The sequence below is a fragment of the Mytilus trossulus genome, chromosome 6 (genome assembly GCF_036588685.1).
Source record: "Mytilus trossulus isolate FHL-02 chromosome 6, PNRI_Mtr1.1.1.hap1, whole genome shotgun sequence".
Classification (NCBI taxonomy): Eukaryota; Metazoa; Mollusca; class Bivalvia; order Mytilida; family Mytilidae; genus Mytilus; species Mytilus trossulus.
The window spans coordinates 24,433,766-24,451,122 of NC_086378.1; the positions used below are offsets into that span (position 1 = coordinate 24,433,766).

At 31.3% G+C, this 17,357-nt stretch overlaps 1 protein-coding gene across 2 annotated transcripts; it reads right to left on the reverse strand.

Annotated features, from left to right (window-relative positions):
- Positions 1 to 1,573: 1,573 nt before the first annotated feature.
- LOC134720965 (coiled-coil domain-containing protein 102A-like) lies at positions 1,574 to 17,229 on the reverse strand. 2 transcript variants are annotated; one of them, XM_063583591.1, is made up of 8 exons: positions 17,098 to 17,229; positions 14,981 to 15,702; positions 13,794 to 13,902; positions 12,318 to 12,434; positions 6,271 to 6,480; positions 5,467 to 5,637; positions 4,783 to 4,886; positions 1,574 to 4,437 (listed from the first exon to the last, which is right to left on the reverse strand). In XM_063583591.1, the coding sequence occupies exons 2-8, from the start codon at positions 15,634 to 15,636 to the stop codon at positions 4,317 to 4,319; spliced, it is 1,488 nt and encodes a 495-aa protein (XP_063439661.1). In that variant the 5' UTR covers positions 15,637 to 15,702; positions 17,098 to 17,229; the 3' UTR covers positions 1,574 to 4,316. The 2 variants fall into 2 exon arrangements, with proteins under 2 accessions (XP_063439661.1, XP_063439662.1); XM_063583592.1 differs by having other exon boundaries at positions 17,142 to 17,216.
- Between the last annotated feature and the right edge of the window lie 128 nt (positions 17,230 to 17,357).

A 17,357-nucleotide genomic window follows, 5' to 3' on the forward strand; every position in this document is an offset into this window, starting at 1 on the left:
AAAACATGTTCATGACATTTTCCTTTATAAATGATGTACCCGCAACATATGAAATTTTGATTCTTAACAAATCTATAATAGCATTGTATGATAAAATCTACCACACTACCATGTCGATCAAAAGGCTTAACTGAGATTGAATGAGGATAAACATTGTAGTTAATAGGAAAAATGGTGGATCATGTTTGACTTATATGTTATCAATAATGCTTAGAGTAATGTTCTAAATGAATATGGTGTGAAATTGCAAGACTTAGGCCCTGTTCACATCAAACGCTATGTACAGTAAACATGTTTACATTTGGTTTAATGTAATGCACACTAGTTTCACATTAAATTTGTTCACATCTATACACCTTGTTTAGCTACCTGTACATAAGGTTTGTTCACCCTTGTAAACTATAGGTCATTTAAATGTGCATTACGTAGAACAGAATCAAATATTCGAACAACTTTTCTAGCAGTTAGGGAACGACCATTTGCCTTTAAAAATAGGGGGAGGGATTTTACCACAATTTGATTAAAAAAACGAGTCATACAGATGATTAGAATGAACAAATATTCTGAATCCAAAGTTTGCCCATACATTATAGTGTCAAATATTGAATTGGTAACATAGAAAAAAATACATAAATAAAAACTTTTGCGCGAGAAAAAAATTCGGATTTAGACCCCATCTTTTTTTTTTAAAGTGAAGTAGTTGCTCGTTTGAGAAAGTCATTTTGGATGATTTGCAGTAGTTTAAAGATGTCTCGATTACGCATTAAAAACGTAGGCTGCATCAGCGTGCTTACAGACCAGACAAAGAAATAGAAGTACGATGTTAAGGATCCTTACATTTCTATCTGTTCTGTTTGTTTCAAATGGTATTTTTTTCTCCAAGGAGTATTTAGCAAAAGGAGGGGGTTATGTTTTTTTGTTGTTTTCCATCTGTATTTTAATGAGATACTGCACAAACACACAAACCAATGCTCCATGTTGAAGGCCGTACATTGACCTATAGTGGTTTACTTTTTGTAAATTGTTATTTGGATGGAGAGTTGTCTCATTGGCACTCACACCTCATCTTCCTATATCTAATTACATGTAGCCTCACCCTTTTTCAGTAATGCATTTATGAGTGAATCGTTGTTTGAGTAAAGTTGAGTCGATTCGGGAAGACCTTTTCAAATGAATTATGTGTTCGGCAATGATGATGGACGAGTCTTGTCTTTCTTGATAAGGGGTTGATAAGGCTATGTAAAGTGTCTTTGTAACAAATAAATATAACAAGTTTAGACAAATATTTCTGCAAAGAACTTTAGTTATAAGTGTTATAAGTATCAATTTTATATAAAAATCGCTTCTTTTTTAAATATACATGGGAAAATTAAAGTTCTGAATGCCTATTTTTGTGTACACTTAACCTACACAAGGTCTACATCGACTATCTACTGCATGTAGACAAAACATGATTTACACTACATGTAAACATTGAGTTTTGTCAATGAGAACGTAATTATGTTTAGTTTATGTGTGAGTTACACTCACACAACACTGAGTTTACATGTAGTTCAATGTGAACACGGCCTTACATTGGTCAAAACAGGCTGATATGTACACAGATTTAGAAAAACAGTAGTTTACATTATGAAAGTCATCAAAAAGAATTTTAACAAATAAAACCAGCTAGAAAATAATCTGCTTCGCTTTTCTTTGAGTCAATACATTTGAAACAAGAGGCTCTCAAGAGCCTGAATTGCTCACCTTGATTTTTTGGCATTTATTTTTCGTTTAAGAGTTTATGTGTTCAATTTCATATTAGTTTGTTTTTCAAACAAATTGTGTAAAATTGTCCTTTAAAGGCCAATAACTCTTTAAGGGGTCAATTGACAATCTTATGGAACGGTGAGCTAAAAAGGCTGTTTTCTTGTTTTTCAACCTAAAATACATTGATTGGTGTTTAAACCATTTTTAGCACTATTTAGCGTTTTATGGCAGTCATTTTTTATCAGTGGATGGCCCCGGGAGTGCCCAGAGAGAAACACTGAACTTTGGTAGGAAAACTGATGATTTAAAAACATGAAACAATGTTACTACTGGCAAGTATTTGACAAATTAAAATTAATTTGAACATAAGTTTATGTTGGGTTAAACGTTACTTTACATAACAAAAATATATAAATAAGTCTTGTCCTAAATATAACTAAAATAAGACTGATCACTAACTCTATTGTAAAAAAATATAATAAAACTCAAATTAAACAAACAAAGTGTCACAACCCCAAAAAAAAGATGAATACAGAAATAAGAACTATTTTTTTTTCAATTATACTCAATACTAATTAATTTACTATTTATAACAAACTATATATACACAAAATAAATGTAATAATAGTAATACATGTTTTTAGTACATCAAAATATTGGTTTTATAAAAATGAATTAAAAACAACTATTCAAGAAAATGCAATTAAATATTTTTCCACTTTTCTTCCTCAAGGGTTGTAAAGGTTCCCTGTTGTTAGACTATCTTAATATTATGTTTTATTAAGATTTTCACATCATTCTTTCAGATGCATTATCATTTAAAGTGGATTCATTTATTTTCTTGGATTAAGATAAAAATGTTTTTGACGATATTTGATATTTTACGGTTTTGCCAAAGTTTAAAGCTTTTAGACACTTGACTTAATTGAAAATTTAAAAATTTGTGGTTTACCTATACCCAGTAAATCCGTGAAAACAGGTCCAATGAATCTCACAAAATATAAAGAATTCACAGTATTAAATGAACTTACATTACATTTTTCTTTCTTTTATACATTTAATCCATTTTTGGAAGTCTGGGTTTAAAAATATATCATGATTTTTTTAAAACCATTTTTTGTAATTAGAAAAAATTATTACAGAAATTCATTTTGTCATGTTTATATATCATGGTAAACAGTAAATTGAAATAATACAGCATGATATAACTTGCATAATTAAGTACATTAATGATTTACATTTAACAATATCTAATCAAGGAGCAACAGTGTAATTTCATTTAAATTCCTTAACAACTACGTGCTTCCAAGGCACATAAATATAATATCCATGTTATAAAATAGTGAAAAATAATCTTGTTGAAATACAGGTTTGTGAAATTTTCATATCTGATTCATTAATAAAATATCTAGTTTTGAACATTGCAATATAAGGGGAAGAATCATATACTGCTACAAACATCAATTTCATATCTGCATTCAACAGTATAGAAATGCTCAACAAACCTATATTTTCTACATGATTCAAACCATAAACAATGATAAAGATTTATAATACATTATAGTGACATGACATTTTACATAAAACCACTTATTATATCATTTCTAAGAGTGATAAACATTTAAGTATTGCTTTTATCTTATATATCAATGAGCTACAATTCCATATCATGCATATCGAGTTTGATTATATCCGGTGTCTTATCCTATAGTTGGTTCAATATTGCTATGAAACTGAGATATCCCTTTCAGATACGACTGACTTTCATATTCTAAAATGATGAAAAAAATGCAAAATGCTAAAATAGCATCAATAATTAGTTGTCTTTGATTACCTATTCAAATCATGGTATCAATGAATATTGGTTGAGAATGCCTTGAAGAAGTGAACTTCACACTATAATTGTAGGATTAAATTGAATATTATTGTTATTTCTAAATGTATATTCGTTATACATAAATGATGTTAATGTTTAAATGATGTATTTTGGTTAATACTATCAATAATACCTGAGAAGACTTTTATCACATGAACCTATGTGAATTTAGTATTATACTTCACAACAATAACAATATCAGCATTTTCAATAGACTTTATCGCTATTTAGATATCTGTTCCGCTTGACCAGAGAATCTGCACCTCTTGACCTCCGAATCTGCTCCTCTTGACCTCAGATCTGCTCCTCATGACATCAGATTCTGCTCCTCTTGACCACAAAATCTGCTCTTTTTGAACTGTCCTACAACAATCACTTTTCCATTGAGGTGTCAATTTTTTTCTATTGTGACGTCAAAGGAACCTTTCTGATGTCAAGTAATGGCTGACAAATAGCGATAAGGTGTATAACAATATCAGTGTTTTCTATTCAGTGATATACACTACAACAATGGTTTGATAGTACATACTGGCACATATAAAGCCGTTAGGGACATAATGAGTTGGAATCTTATATATATGACTGTGAGACAAATGTATAATGATGCACCATTGAAACACACAGGCATATATTCTGGAACAAATATATATACAGTTACTTATATGTGTATATTATGCTTCAATAACTCAGGTTACGTTTCTATGTCAAGATCTGAGTCATCACTGTCTGGGTCCTCTCCAAGTTCATTTGGGTCAAAGGATTTTACACTAGGTGTCCGGGACTTCACTGTTGATGGGTTACTTCTTTGTAATCTATAAATAGATAAGTGCATTTTCTGCTGTAACAATCAATCATATATCAAAATGAGGCTTCCAGACAAATTTATACTTTAAAAAATTAAAATGCTTCAATAAACACTGAACATTTACATATTGTATATTGTTAGTTTTCCCAATTGAGTTAACCACAAAAAGTCATTCTATCTGAAATTTCAGTCTTTTAAAAGCATTTTGTATTTAAGCCATACAATGTGAATAAAGTAAAGATTTGTCTATCCAATATGAAGAACAAACCATGATTAATACCTAACGCCAAAAAACTCCCAATAAACACATGGAAGAGTACAGTATAAACTTATGTGTTTCTCACTAACATACCTATTTTGTGCATGATTTAATTGAACTTGTAGATTTTCAAGTTGCTCTTGAAGATCATCGTTTTCTCTTTGCTGCTTTCTTAAAGAATTTCCCTGTGCATCAGCCTGCAAATAAAAATAAATCCTTGTTTAAACTTAAACACCTATCTTGTGAAAAAACTCTGATATTTAATATTGCCTTTATTTCCATTAAACCTATTTCATTTCGCGGTTTTTATAACCAAGTCTGAGTATTTTATCAAAAGCTTTTTAAATAATTATTTTCATTGAAAAGCCTAGTATTCTCATCCTAAACATTTTAATTATTTCATTTGTAGCAGTTTTTTGACTGTTTTCATTATCAAGCCTAATTACTGTAAATTCAAAAACTATTGCAAGGTTTTTATTAATGCAAATATTGAGATTGGGAGAGTATTTCAATACATTGTAATAAGAACTCTTTCTAATATCTGATACATATATATCTGTATAAAAATATTCATGTAATTGCATTAATGTATCTCACACTCTTGTCCACTCTTCAAAAATCACAAAAATAAATGCACATAACAATTTCTGAATCTACAGGAGCTCAACCTCAGCATTTTACTTGACTGTTTCAAAATAGATATAGGAAGATGTGGTGTGAGTGCCAATGAGACATCTCTCCATCCAAATAACAATTTATAAAAGTAAAGCTTTTTACCTCATCTTCAGCATTTGCCAAGTCCTTTTTAAGTTCCTCTATCCTCACTCTGAGTTTCTTTACATCTGCCTCATATTGTTCAGCACGTCTTTTACTATGGTCTAGTTCTGTATTCTTTTCTTGTAAAGTTTTCTTTAACCTTGTATAAGCAACTTTTAAGTCGTTCAGCTCCTTGAAAAAAAAAGCACTTTAAAACATCTTCAATTCACCAAATGGTTCAAAATATAATATAAAAAAATAAACATTTTTTTTGCACATATCATTCATATATAAATATTACTCTTAAAACACTACAAAAATGCCTTTTCTGATGACATCATAGTCATAAAAAAAAAAACTAAGTTGTTCATGTGAAGTTAGGGGCATTCACTGTCTTTGTTTATATTTCCCCATGCCAAAAAAAAAAGATGAAATAAAAATAAAAGGATACAAAAACTAATAGCATTATTTAAACAACCCTTTGAGGACAGCTAATATTCACTGAACGAACACATGGAAAGCAACAACACAATCTGGAGTATCAAAAAGTAAAACTCCAGTAAGAATGAGAAAACATATAATTTTTTTGATAGTAGAGTTACAATACTTTATCTCGGCAAAACTCTCTAAAAGACATTTTTTTTGTAAGACCAATGTTAGCTCATTGATCTGCTTTTTCAAGTACCTCATTTTAGTTCATTGATTTGAATATAATTTTTTTCATGCTACTTATTAATTAAAGCAACTTTGATGATGATCTGTCAGAATAAATTTTCATGCTTCATCATTTTTGTAAATTGTTCTGGCTGCATAATTTCATGCTACCTTATTACTGGCTGATAGGTCTGTCTGTAAACTTTTGACATCAGAGTTAGCCATGGCAGAAGTTTGCTGGGACTTTCTGTCAATCTGTTCCTTAAGGTCCTCTATTTGAATGCGTATCTTTTTATTTTCTCTTTCTAGAGAAAACTTATCTGTTTCTAAACGTTCTCTTTTACCATATTCTTCTGCATTTTCTCTTTGCAATCTTTCAAGCTATAACAAAATATTTTTTTAAAATAGGATCATGTTAACTTTTTAAACAATGCATGCATATATCACTGTATATACAAAATTATGTGCTCTGTGCACATTATTTAGATTAACAAGAATGTGTCCTTGGTACATGTATGCCCCACTCGCACTATCATTTTCTATGTTGAGTGGACGGAGAAATTGGGGTCAAAACTCTAATTTTGCATTAAAAATAAAAAGCTCAAACCAAAGGAACATGTATACATATACTAAGTTTCAATTTAATTCGAGTTCAACTTCATCAAAAACTAATATGACCAAAAACTTAAACCTGAAGTGGGACAGACGAACTGACGGCCAGGCCAAAAATCATAATGTTCAGCAGGATTGGAACACTTGCTTCTTTGACACGCCTGCACAATGTACAGCACCCTAAACCAGTTGACCACCTAGGTTACATATACATATATATATATATATACAACTCGTCAACAATGTTAGATCTGTAAATTTGCTTTCGCAAATTTTTGGTTCTTCCGTCGCCGGGATTCGAACCCATGCTACTGTGATTTCGTGACACCAAATCACCTGCACTGCAGCCGTCCCGCTAGACCATATATATATATACAACTCGTTTAAACATCAAACCAACAATGTTAGATTGTTTAAACCAGTTGTATATACATTATGTACACAGCCATGTATCACCATCATTGATGGCGATCCGATGGATACATCTGTTGTAGGGTTGTCACTGACTCAGACGTACTTATGTATATATTATATACAATAATCCCAATAATAGTCAATCGTCAAAACTGGAAACGATTTCTTGACGACTGTTTTATAATTTGGAATTCGGATATATCTGTCTCAGATTTTCATTCTGATTTAAATTCTTTAAATCCATATATTCATTTCACAATTAACAGAAATGTCAGGGAAATGCCGTTTTTGGATATTTTGGTTATTATAACGGAAGACAATGAAATTGTCACAGATATCTTCTCTAAAGACACTGATACACATATGTATTTAAATTTTTACTCAAACCATCCAAAACATGTTAAATTAAATATACCTTTTAATCTAGCGTCAAGAATAATCACTATTACAAGTACAGACATATTACGCAATAAAAGACTGGAAGAATTAAAAGCGTATTTAAAGAAGCAACACTACCCGGAACAAGTAATAAATTACGGAATTCAAAAGGCACTGACAAAAGGACCAATTGTTACAGAATCACGGCGATCCGAAACTACCGAGGAATCATCGAACAATTTAAACAAAATTATTCCGTTTGTCACAACTTATAATCCGCGAGATTATGACATTTTTAGTTTCATGCGACAAATTGAAACAAATTTACACAAAAGTGAAAGAATGGACAAGGTCTTACAGAAAAAGAAGATTATCAACAGCAAAAGACAGTCGAAAAGTCTGAAACGATATTTAACATCTTCAAAATTTGACTTTAATGAAACTGTGCCAATTGTAAAAAAATGTACCGATAAACGATGTATGACTTGTCCAAATTTAATAGAAAAAAGTTCAATTTATTTCAAAAATGGAAAGCATTTTACTGTGAGGCAAAATATGTCTTGTAAAAGTTCAAACGTCATCTATTCTCTCATATGTTCAAATTGTGAGGAATTCTATGTTGGAGAGACAAAAAATGAACTGCGGACTAGAATGACTTTACATAGACAGCAAACCAACCATGAAGATTTAACACTCATCAGGGCAAACGACCATTTCCATCGTTGTTCTAATGGACGATTTAAAATATTTCCATTGTATATGGTCAATCGTCAAAATGATTTTCTCAGGAGGAAGAAGGAAGAATTATTCATAAACATTCTCAACCCGGGATTAAATGATAAATGATATTCTAATTTTAACGTAACATTTTAAAGTCTTTAAATGACATTAGTAGTCTCCCTTGTATTTGTTAACGTCATACTATTGTTAACGTCAATCAATTGTTTTATTTATATACAAGTCACATTACCTGAAGATCTGCGGAAGCAGTGAAAGTACTAGTAAAAAAGTGATGCATTGAAACCGTTATTATCTTTTAATAATTTTCTTATATGTTACCAGCATACGGACTTTACTTAGCTTTTTCTTATATATATATATATATATATATATATAACTCGTCTAAACATCAACCCAACAATGTTAGATCTGTAAATTTGCTTTCGCAAATTTTTGGTTCTTCCCTCGCCGGGATTCGAACCCATGCTACTGTGATATCGTGACACCAAATCGCCTGCACTGCAGCCGTCCCGCTAAACCACACGACCACCTGATATACTCGTCTAAACATCAACCAAACAATGTTAGATCTGTAAATTTGCTTTCATATCTTTTGTTCTTCCCTCGCAGGGATTCGAACCCATGCTACTGTGATATCGTGACAGCAAATCACCTGCACTGCAGCCGTCCCGCTAGACCACACGACCACCTGGGCTCTACAATAATAAAGCTTTCGGTGGCCATATGTTATCTTTCCTCGTCAGTTTTAATCTAGCGTCGTACTACAGAACTATATATATAATAACAAGAGTGCACACACTGAAATGTCTCGCCTTCTTTACTAATCATTTATACTATATTGATAGTCCTAAGTATAAAGCTTTATTACAACTGTCACACACACTTCACAATAACCAAGATAGCTAAACAATGAACCATGAAAATGAGGGCAAGGTCTGATGAACCACGCCAGGCAGACATGAACAGCTAACAATTCTTCCATACAACAAATATAGTTGACCTATTACTTATTGTTTAAGAAAAATAGACCAAAACACAAAAACTTAACACAGTGCAATGAACCCTGAAATTAGGTCATGGTCAAATAAAACCTGCGGGACTGACATATAGATCATAGTATATTTCCTTACACCAAATATAGTTGACCTTTGGCATATAATATTAGATACAAAGACTAAAACTTAAAAACTTAACTTTGAACACTGAATCATGAAAAAGTATCAAGGTCAGATGACATCTGCCTGCTAGACATGTACACCTTACAATCATTCCATACAACAAATATAGTAGACCTATTGTATAAAGTATGAGAAAAGGACTTGACCACCAAAACTTAACCTTGTTCACTGATCCATGAAATGAGGTGGAGGTCAAGTGAAAATTGTCTGACGGGCATGAGGACCTTGCAAGGTACGCACATACCAAATAAAGCAGGGTTTCAGCTAGGATTTTGAGGGCTTTAGTCACTTTTGCGCATTACAAAATTCAGGCTTATTTTTTATAATAGCAAGGGGTCTTACCATCTAGGATGTTTATATAACTAGCTATACATATATGTTTAAGTTCTTCAAGAACTAGTCTAGGATCTTTGAAGACTTTAGGAATGCTAATGTAGGCAGTTATTGTCAATATTGCATGAATTGACTGATGTGATGCTAAGTTATGAAGATAAGATCAGGGATCTGGTAATATGGTTCACAACTTCACTTCAGTTATTTTCAGGGCACATCCCTGATCAACAAAAGTTGTGTGCCTCTATTTTTTAAACTACTGCACAAGTCAAATGAACTTGTAACGACTTTTTCACTTCACAATCATTTATTTTCTTGAAAATAAGTTTAAATATCTATTTGGAATCAATTTCTTTAATATTGGATAGAAGGATCTGCATCTATACTTTATGTGACGATTCTAATGACTGTAGGTGGCACGGTAGTATTTCCTGGCCATAAGGGATAATGATAGCCTTTTTAGAATTTTTACCACTTTCTAACACTGCAAAAAATTCTACATTTACAGTTAACTGAAGTACTTTCATTTTACCATTCAGAGATGAATTTGGATATGTACCATGACCGTTTACTTTTTTTGCTATTTTTAAAATCCTAAGGCCACTAGTACTTTTAGGTCTTTTATGGTGCAGTGAATGTAAAATTTAAAAAAATTCTCAAAAATTCATTTTCATCTATATGTAAAATTATTTTATATTTTTCTACACCTGATTCATCACTCAGTTTGGGAAAGTATGTTCAGTTGATACTGTATTTTTTGTCCAATCACACTGTTTAGATACATTTACCTAAGTAGGGTACACAAAAGAGCAACCTAAATTCTGGAAAGCAAATACTACCGTGCCACCTGTAGATGTTTACTTTCGATTTTTAAACGAAATGAAATGAAAACGGGAAGTGACAATTACATAATAATTTCAGAATAAAACCGGATTCATCTACGAACTTTCACGCATGCGCAATACATAGAACAGGAAGCACCTGTTTGCAAGTGAAAATATTTACGTTTTGAATAAATTTCATTCTTTTTAATCGAAGTTGTTGAAAGTTTTTGATGAATATTTATGTAAAGTATGACAAAAATACGTTAAAATGACGAAACTACGACAAGCAAACTGCAAATTATGATCGTAAAGGAAATATTGAAAGTAAAATAAAGTTGAAATGTCCGGGAAGATTATCAATTTTGTTCAAATGACGAAAATACGACAGAATTGTGAGAAATGATTAAAATGAAATGCTGACTGCCTGATTTAACTTAAATAGATTATTATGATGGTCATTTATGAGGTTTTATAATAATAATTAAGGGATTAGTGACCCATCTGATTGGCGATAGGCGGATTACTTGTCATCACAACTTTCAACACCTGTGGTAAACGTTAATTACCTGAGGGTTATAAACTTGTCAGAAACATAAAGACAGGTAGAATTCAAGAAATTTGATGTGTAAATATTTTTACACTTTCCAAATTTTAGTGACGAAATTGATATGAAATATTTTCGTCATTTCGAAAACCTTTTCGTAAAATACGAAAGTGACGAGCGCTAGCAAAATCACTGAATAAAGTTATCCTATTGCTTATAATAAGAGAGAATTCAACATTACAAAAATTCTGAACTTTTTGTTCAAGTCGTCACTGAACCATGAAAATGAGGTCAAGGACATTGAACATGTGACTGACGGAAAGTTTGTAACATGAGGCATCTATATACAAAGTATGAAGCATCCAGGTCTTCTACCTTCTAAAATATAAAGCTTTTAAGAAGTTAGCTAACGCCGCCACCGCCCGAACACTATCCCTATGTCGAGCTTTCTACAACAAAAGTTGCAGGCTCCACAAAAACTTTAACACAAATTCACATATGTTTTGGCCATATAAATATAAAAGGGAGATAACTCATCATGGGATGTGATCTAGCTTTTATTTGTAAATCGTTGCTGGACTTCCAAATTGTCATATATGATTTTTTTTGGCTAAAAATACTTTTTGACACCAATGGTCTGGGCGGGAGGAAATCTTTGATATTACAACATAGCATACAGTTAGACCAATCAAAACTTTTGAAATATGACAAATTTCAAAATTGCCAATGTAAGTTGTTTGTAAAGTTTGCTCCAAAATGTTGTATGAAAACTTGAAAATCGTTGTAAAATGGTTTCAGGAATAAAATAATTGTGCATTTCTTTATATCTGTGAACATAATTCAAGTTCTCTGATTATCCAGAAACGTCAAAGATTTTTATTTCACTGCTATTTAGAAAAATGTTCAAGTTCACATACAACATTTTGGAAGCATGCATTTTGTCAAAATTTTCAAAGCCTGTTTGTGAGATATTTTTTCCTTAATTTCAATTTTAATACAAAATTTTGGAAGCCCAGCAACGTTACAATTGTTTTCTTTACTGACATTGTGTGCTGTCTGTATGTTTGCTAACTCACAGCTTTGAGTTCTGTTATCAATCACACAACCTCTGATTCTGTGAACTTTTATGAGTACATACTTTACCAGCGTTATAAATGCAAGACAATTTTGACATGATATTACACCACTTCATACCTCTCGTCTCAGTTCTGATAGCTTCTTTTCCATGTTAGATCTATTCACTGCTTCATCTTCCAGCTCAACTGTAACACGACTTAATTCATCCTTGTTACTCTCTTTTAATTTGGTTATCTATAAAATAGAAATTGATTCAACAAATTTCAACTACATAATGTTTAATATATTAACAGATCCAGCATGAATCTGAGGATAGATTTTGCATACTGTGAACAAACTTATTTTTCACGGATACGTTTTACAAATTCTGCCCTTAATAGCCAATTTTACGTCCATTTAATTTTGTGATTTTCATATTTGATCGATGTAGTCACATAGGAAAAGAATCTAGTAGACAAATTGGAAATTTGATTTATATTTGCCTTATATCTTAACTCGTGAATATACCAATAATAAATCGCTCATGAAAATTAATTTTTTTACAGTATTGTGAAGACAGATGGGTGCATTATGAATCTGTAAACAGGCATTGCATATTGTGCAGATTGATTCTACACTCAGCAATGTGCACTCCTTGATCAATAAAATTTTGAATAGCATGCGCTGTTAAAGCCATTTCAAATAATTTTCAGATACTTGAAAAATCATGTCCATTTGGTAAGACTGAAAATTCTCTTCACAAGTTGACAGAAATGGAAAAATTGGAAATAAATCTAAATGATTTTCTTTCACAATAAGTGAAATATCTATAACAAGCCTTTACATTGCAAAAGATCATAGGTGTTCATAATAGCAGTCCTGCAAAGAAAAATTTACACCAATTCAGTGTAAAGAAATGGACAATCGTGACAGGAAAATTATGTGTTTACCTGTTATATGTCCTCAAAAGTCCATTTTGATCACAAAAGGCTCAAATTTATTTATCAAGGAAGTTCACAGGCATTGTGATCAATAATATGTGAAAAGGGCAGAACTTTCTTTAGTCGATTAAATTTGTGTTTTATGGAAGGTTATAGGTACGATGAATATTTGTTGGAACTTCAATTAATGTATATCACTGAATCAAGAAATATGGTTTTCCTTTATACCTGCAGTGTAATTGTTATAGAGCATTGTGTTGAGGTAAACATGATTTTGCTTTTCAATCACATCCATTTGACATCAATGATTTCAGCTCAAAACTTGTTTTGTGCAATTTAAAAAGATAACATTTCTATAGTGAAACCGGTTTAAACAAAACCTCTTTGGGACTTAAGATTGTGTTCGGTTTTGCTCAATATTCGGTTTTATTAGGTTCACAACGCATACAATTTGATATGACGGTGCTTAAGAACATGTTTGGTTTATGCAGGTTTCCGGTTTATGCAGGATTTGGTTTAGCCGGGTTTCATTGTATTACTTTATAGAGAAGATATACTTACAGTACATTCAAATAATATTTTTTTTCTTTTTAATGATTGCACCGAATTTTCCACCACATACAAATTAAATGAACATACATTTACAGGATGTCTATGGTTTAAAGAAAATTACCTCTAATAATGCTTCTTGTTTTGATTGTTTTAGATCATCATATTTGGTTTTCTGTGAATTCAATTCTAATTGTAACTTCTCTATTGTTTTCATCAATACTGACTTTTCACTGAAAAAACAAAAAAACTTGTCAAAATAACAATTGCATAACCAATTCTCCCTTATTTATCATGTTTATTAAATATATAAACAGTTTTCTTAATACTGTAAACAGGGAATTTTTCGGGCAGTTTAATTTTTGCTATTTTCGCGGTAAGACATGAAACGCGAAAATAAAATGATAGCCAAAATTTCAAGGAAACTCTATTCATAAGTATATGAATAGGATATTATATGTAGAGCATCATCTCAAGCACTCGGACATTACAAATATTGCTATGTAAACAGCACTAGTTACAAATATGGTAATGACATCTGTAACCTGTCAATCAGTTATTAAAGTATTACTGTCTGCTACACCATTTGTACACAGATCAAATGATCGATTAATAAGAATTGATCCTGACAGCGTTTAATTCACTCTTAACTAAGTCTTCTTTTCTGTGTGTATGTATTTTTACAAGCAGACACGACAAAACTTTTAATCTCTTTAAACAGTAATAAACCAAAAACAAAATATTTCTGATTGATTTTATCACTATAAATGAAAAGCTGTTCACTTTCTATACCCCTTATAAAAAAAATATTTATATAGCCACGCAAAATAATGATGGTGCGAAAATTTAACTGTTTACGGTATATATATGTTCTAGGTCTTTTCTAACTTATTATCTTTTGATTTAACTGTTTCTGATTAAAGTTTTATGACCTAGTTCTTATTTTTGTCTCAAACCATAGTTGAATGCAAGAATTCTTTAATTTTTTAGATAGAACATATATTTGAAAGCTTTATATATAAGTATATTACAAATAACTTGTAGACAGGACGTATTATTTTACTGAAATTGTGATGTAAATTACATGAATAAGTATATCATGCTTATCTCATTGTTAAAAGTAAAAACATTATAAATGACTGATCTGATCTGATCAGTCTCTTGTTTTAGTTTGAAACCCAATAAATTCTGCCGTGTTGAAAGCCATATCTTGACCTATAATGGTTTGCTTTTATACATTGTAACGCATTGTTACATGGATTGAGAGTTGTCTTATTGGCACTTATACCACATCTTCCTATATCTAATTACCCTCTTTCAGCAATTAATGTCTTTTGTGCCTCATCTAATTTGAGTCCTGCAAGGTTAGTCTTTTCCTCTGCCAGTTCAAAATCATCAGAATCATCCTCAGACTTTGGATGACTTTTTCTCCGAACATCTGACACAGGAGATGCTTTGTTACTTTCACTTTTCTTTGCAGGGCTACTATCTGACTTTTTGTCAACATCATTGACTGTCACATTGTCGTCAGCTGCCGCGTCTACATTTATACCTAATTGTTTCTGTAGTTCTACATTTTTCACTTTAAGTTCTTCACTTTGCCTTTTAGATGCAGTACATTCTTTAGCCATTGCTTCCAATTTAGTCCTGAGCTGTCTGTTTTCTTCACGAGCTTTATTCCTCTCATTTCTAACTTTGCTCCATTTTTCACGCCAGTTGGATGTACAATCAGACCACCATCTCATTGTTTTCTCCATCTGGGTGGCTCGTGCTCTTGCCTCTTCTAATTCACGTGTTCTTATTTCATCTCTGTCATCCCAATCATTTTCTATATTAGACATTTGTGACATTGGTGTATGAGACCCTTCTCTTGAAGGGGCGGGAGATGCTGGGGGTGGTATTCCTGTAGCCCGTAAATAGGATACATCACCTTTAGTCATATTGGGCTTTATTTTTTGACTCATCATGAATCTTCAATTATAGTAGCTCCATTTCGAAATATTTAGTGTTAAGTTCATCACAAATATAAAAATCTGCAATACACAAAATTTATGTTATTTTTAAATAAAATAATAACATAACTATTACATGTATTATGACTATGATAACAAATATATGCAAAGTTTATAATTTATATAAAACAAATATATCAAATACTTGTATAATACATGTAGGCCTACTATTTTAAAATATCTATCATTAGACGAAGAACACATTTTAGCAATAACATTATGTTTACATGGTTTACATCTAGTAAAAAGCTCATAAATTTAAAGAAAACATACTTCTATAAAAATGTATATGTAACAAAAGGGGCGTGTTTCGAGGTCATGATTTTCTTTGTAACAATCATTAGAAAAACAATTACACTTTGAAGGTCACCTCTATCAGGAACTATTTGTTGCAGTTCACAAAAATTTGACACATGTATTCAAGTTATATAATTTAATTCCAAGCCAAAGTTCTAACATAAACTATACAAAGGACAATTTCATTATAATGGGACTCCTATTGTATCTTACTGACATGACTGATGTAATGATAATTTATATACTCATAATCTTATTCTTTCATTTTCATATATACAATAATTTTCACACCTTTAGTATGAATTTATGCTTTTCATATTAAAGTCATAAGAAACCTCAAATCAAAAAAAAAAATATGCATGTTTTTTTATATTATTCAACATGTTCAATGGATAGTTTTCATTATAAAACTTATGTACATATACTTTATTCATATTTATTAGAAGTTTTCTTTATTTTGATTGCTTCCTAGGACAGGAGGAACTTTTAGACTGGAAAATGGTATAAAATTATAGTAATACACTTAGTACACGTAGTAAATCATGATTAAAAACAATCATGATTAAAAATTACTCAAGACACTACTTTTATAAACAGGTGCCAACTGATCCAGGGTGTGGGGTAAAAACATGAAACAGGGCGAAGGAAAATGTGAGCATACATGATTTTTGTGTCAACTGGTCAAGACTTTGTAAGGTGATTGTTGTATGAATTCAATAGTTCAAGCGGGACAGAATTTGGAGTCAACAAGGATTAGTGGCAAGGTTGATTGATTGATTGATGGTTGCTTAACGTCCAGTGGCTAGTGGCAAGGTGTATTGCATATATGAACATAGTCCGAGATTACTCTGACGTCCAACGGCTGTTTTGCCAGACAAGCTTGGGCTGTGGGACATCAGAGTAATCTCAGACAAATATAAACAAAGTGGTGTAATCCCTTAATGCAGCGTTCTATAAATGCTCATTTAAGAAGTATGTGTTAGATTACAGTATTTGTATGATATCCATGATATTTCATTTTGAATATAAATCTAAAAACTAAAAGTGTCATTACTTTTTTGACTGTTTTGTCTTCTGATAAAAAAAAATGATGAAAAATTAAAATTAAAAATGTCCTACGATTTTTAATGTCTCCTTTAAACTTATTCTGTTGTAATTATGACCACAAATACATAAAATGAACGTAGAGCTTTGCTGTAAAATTACTTGATTACAAAGAAACTTTTTGTTCAAGTTTCCCTTCGATGTAGAAATGTTACTTTTTAATCAATTATTTTTATTGAGTCATTAAAACGTTGCAATGAACACGATTTCTGTAGATGTGGGGCTCAAGCAAGGATAAAATAGTTTAACAAATAATTAAAACATCGTTAAATCTC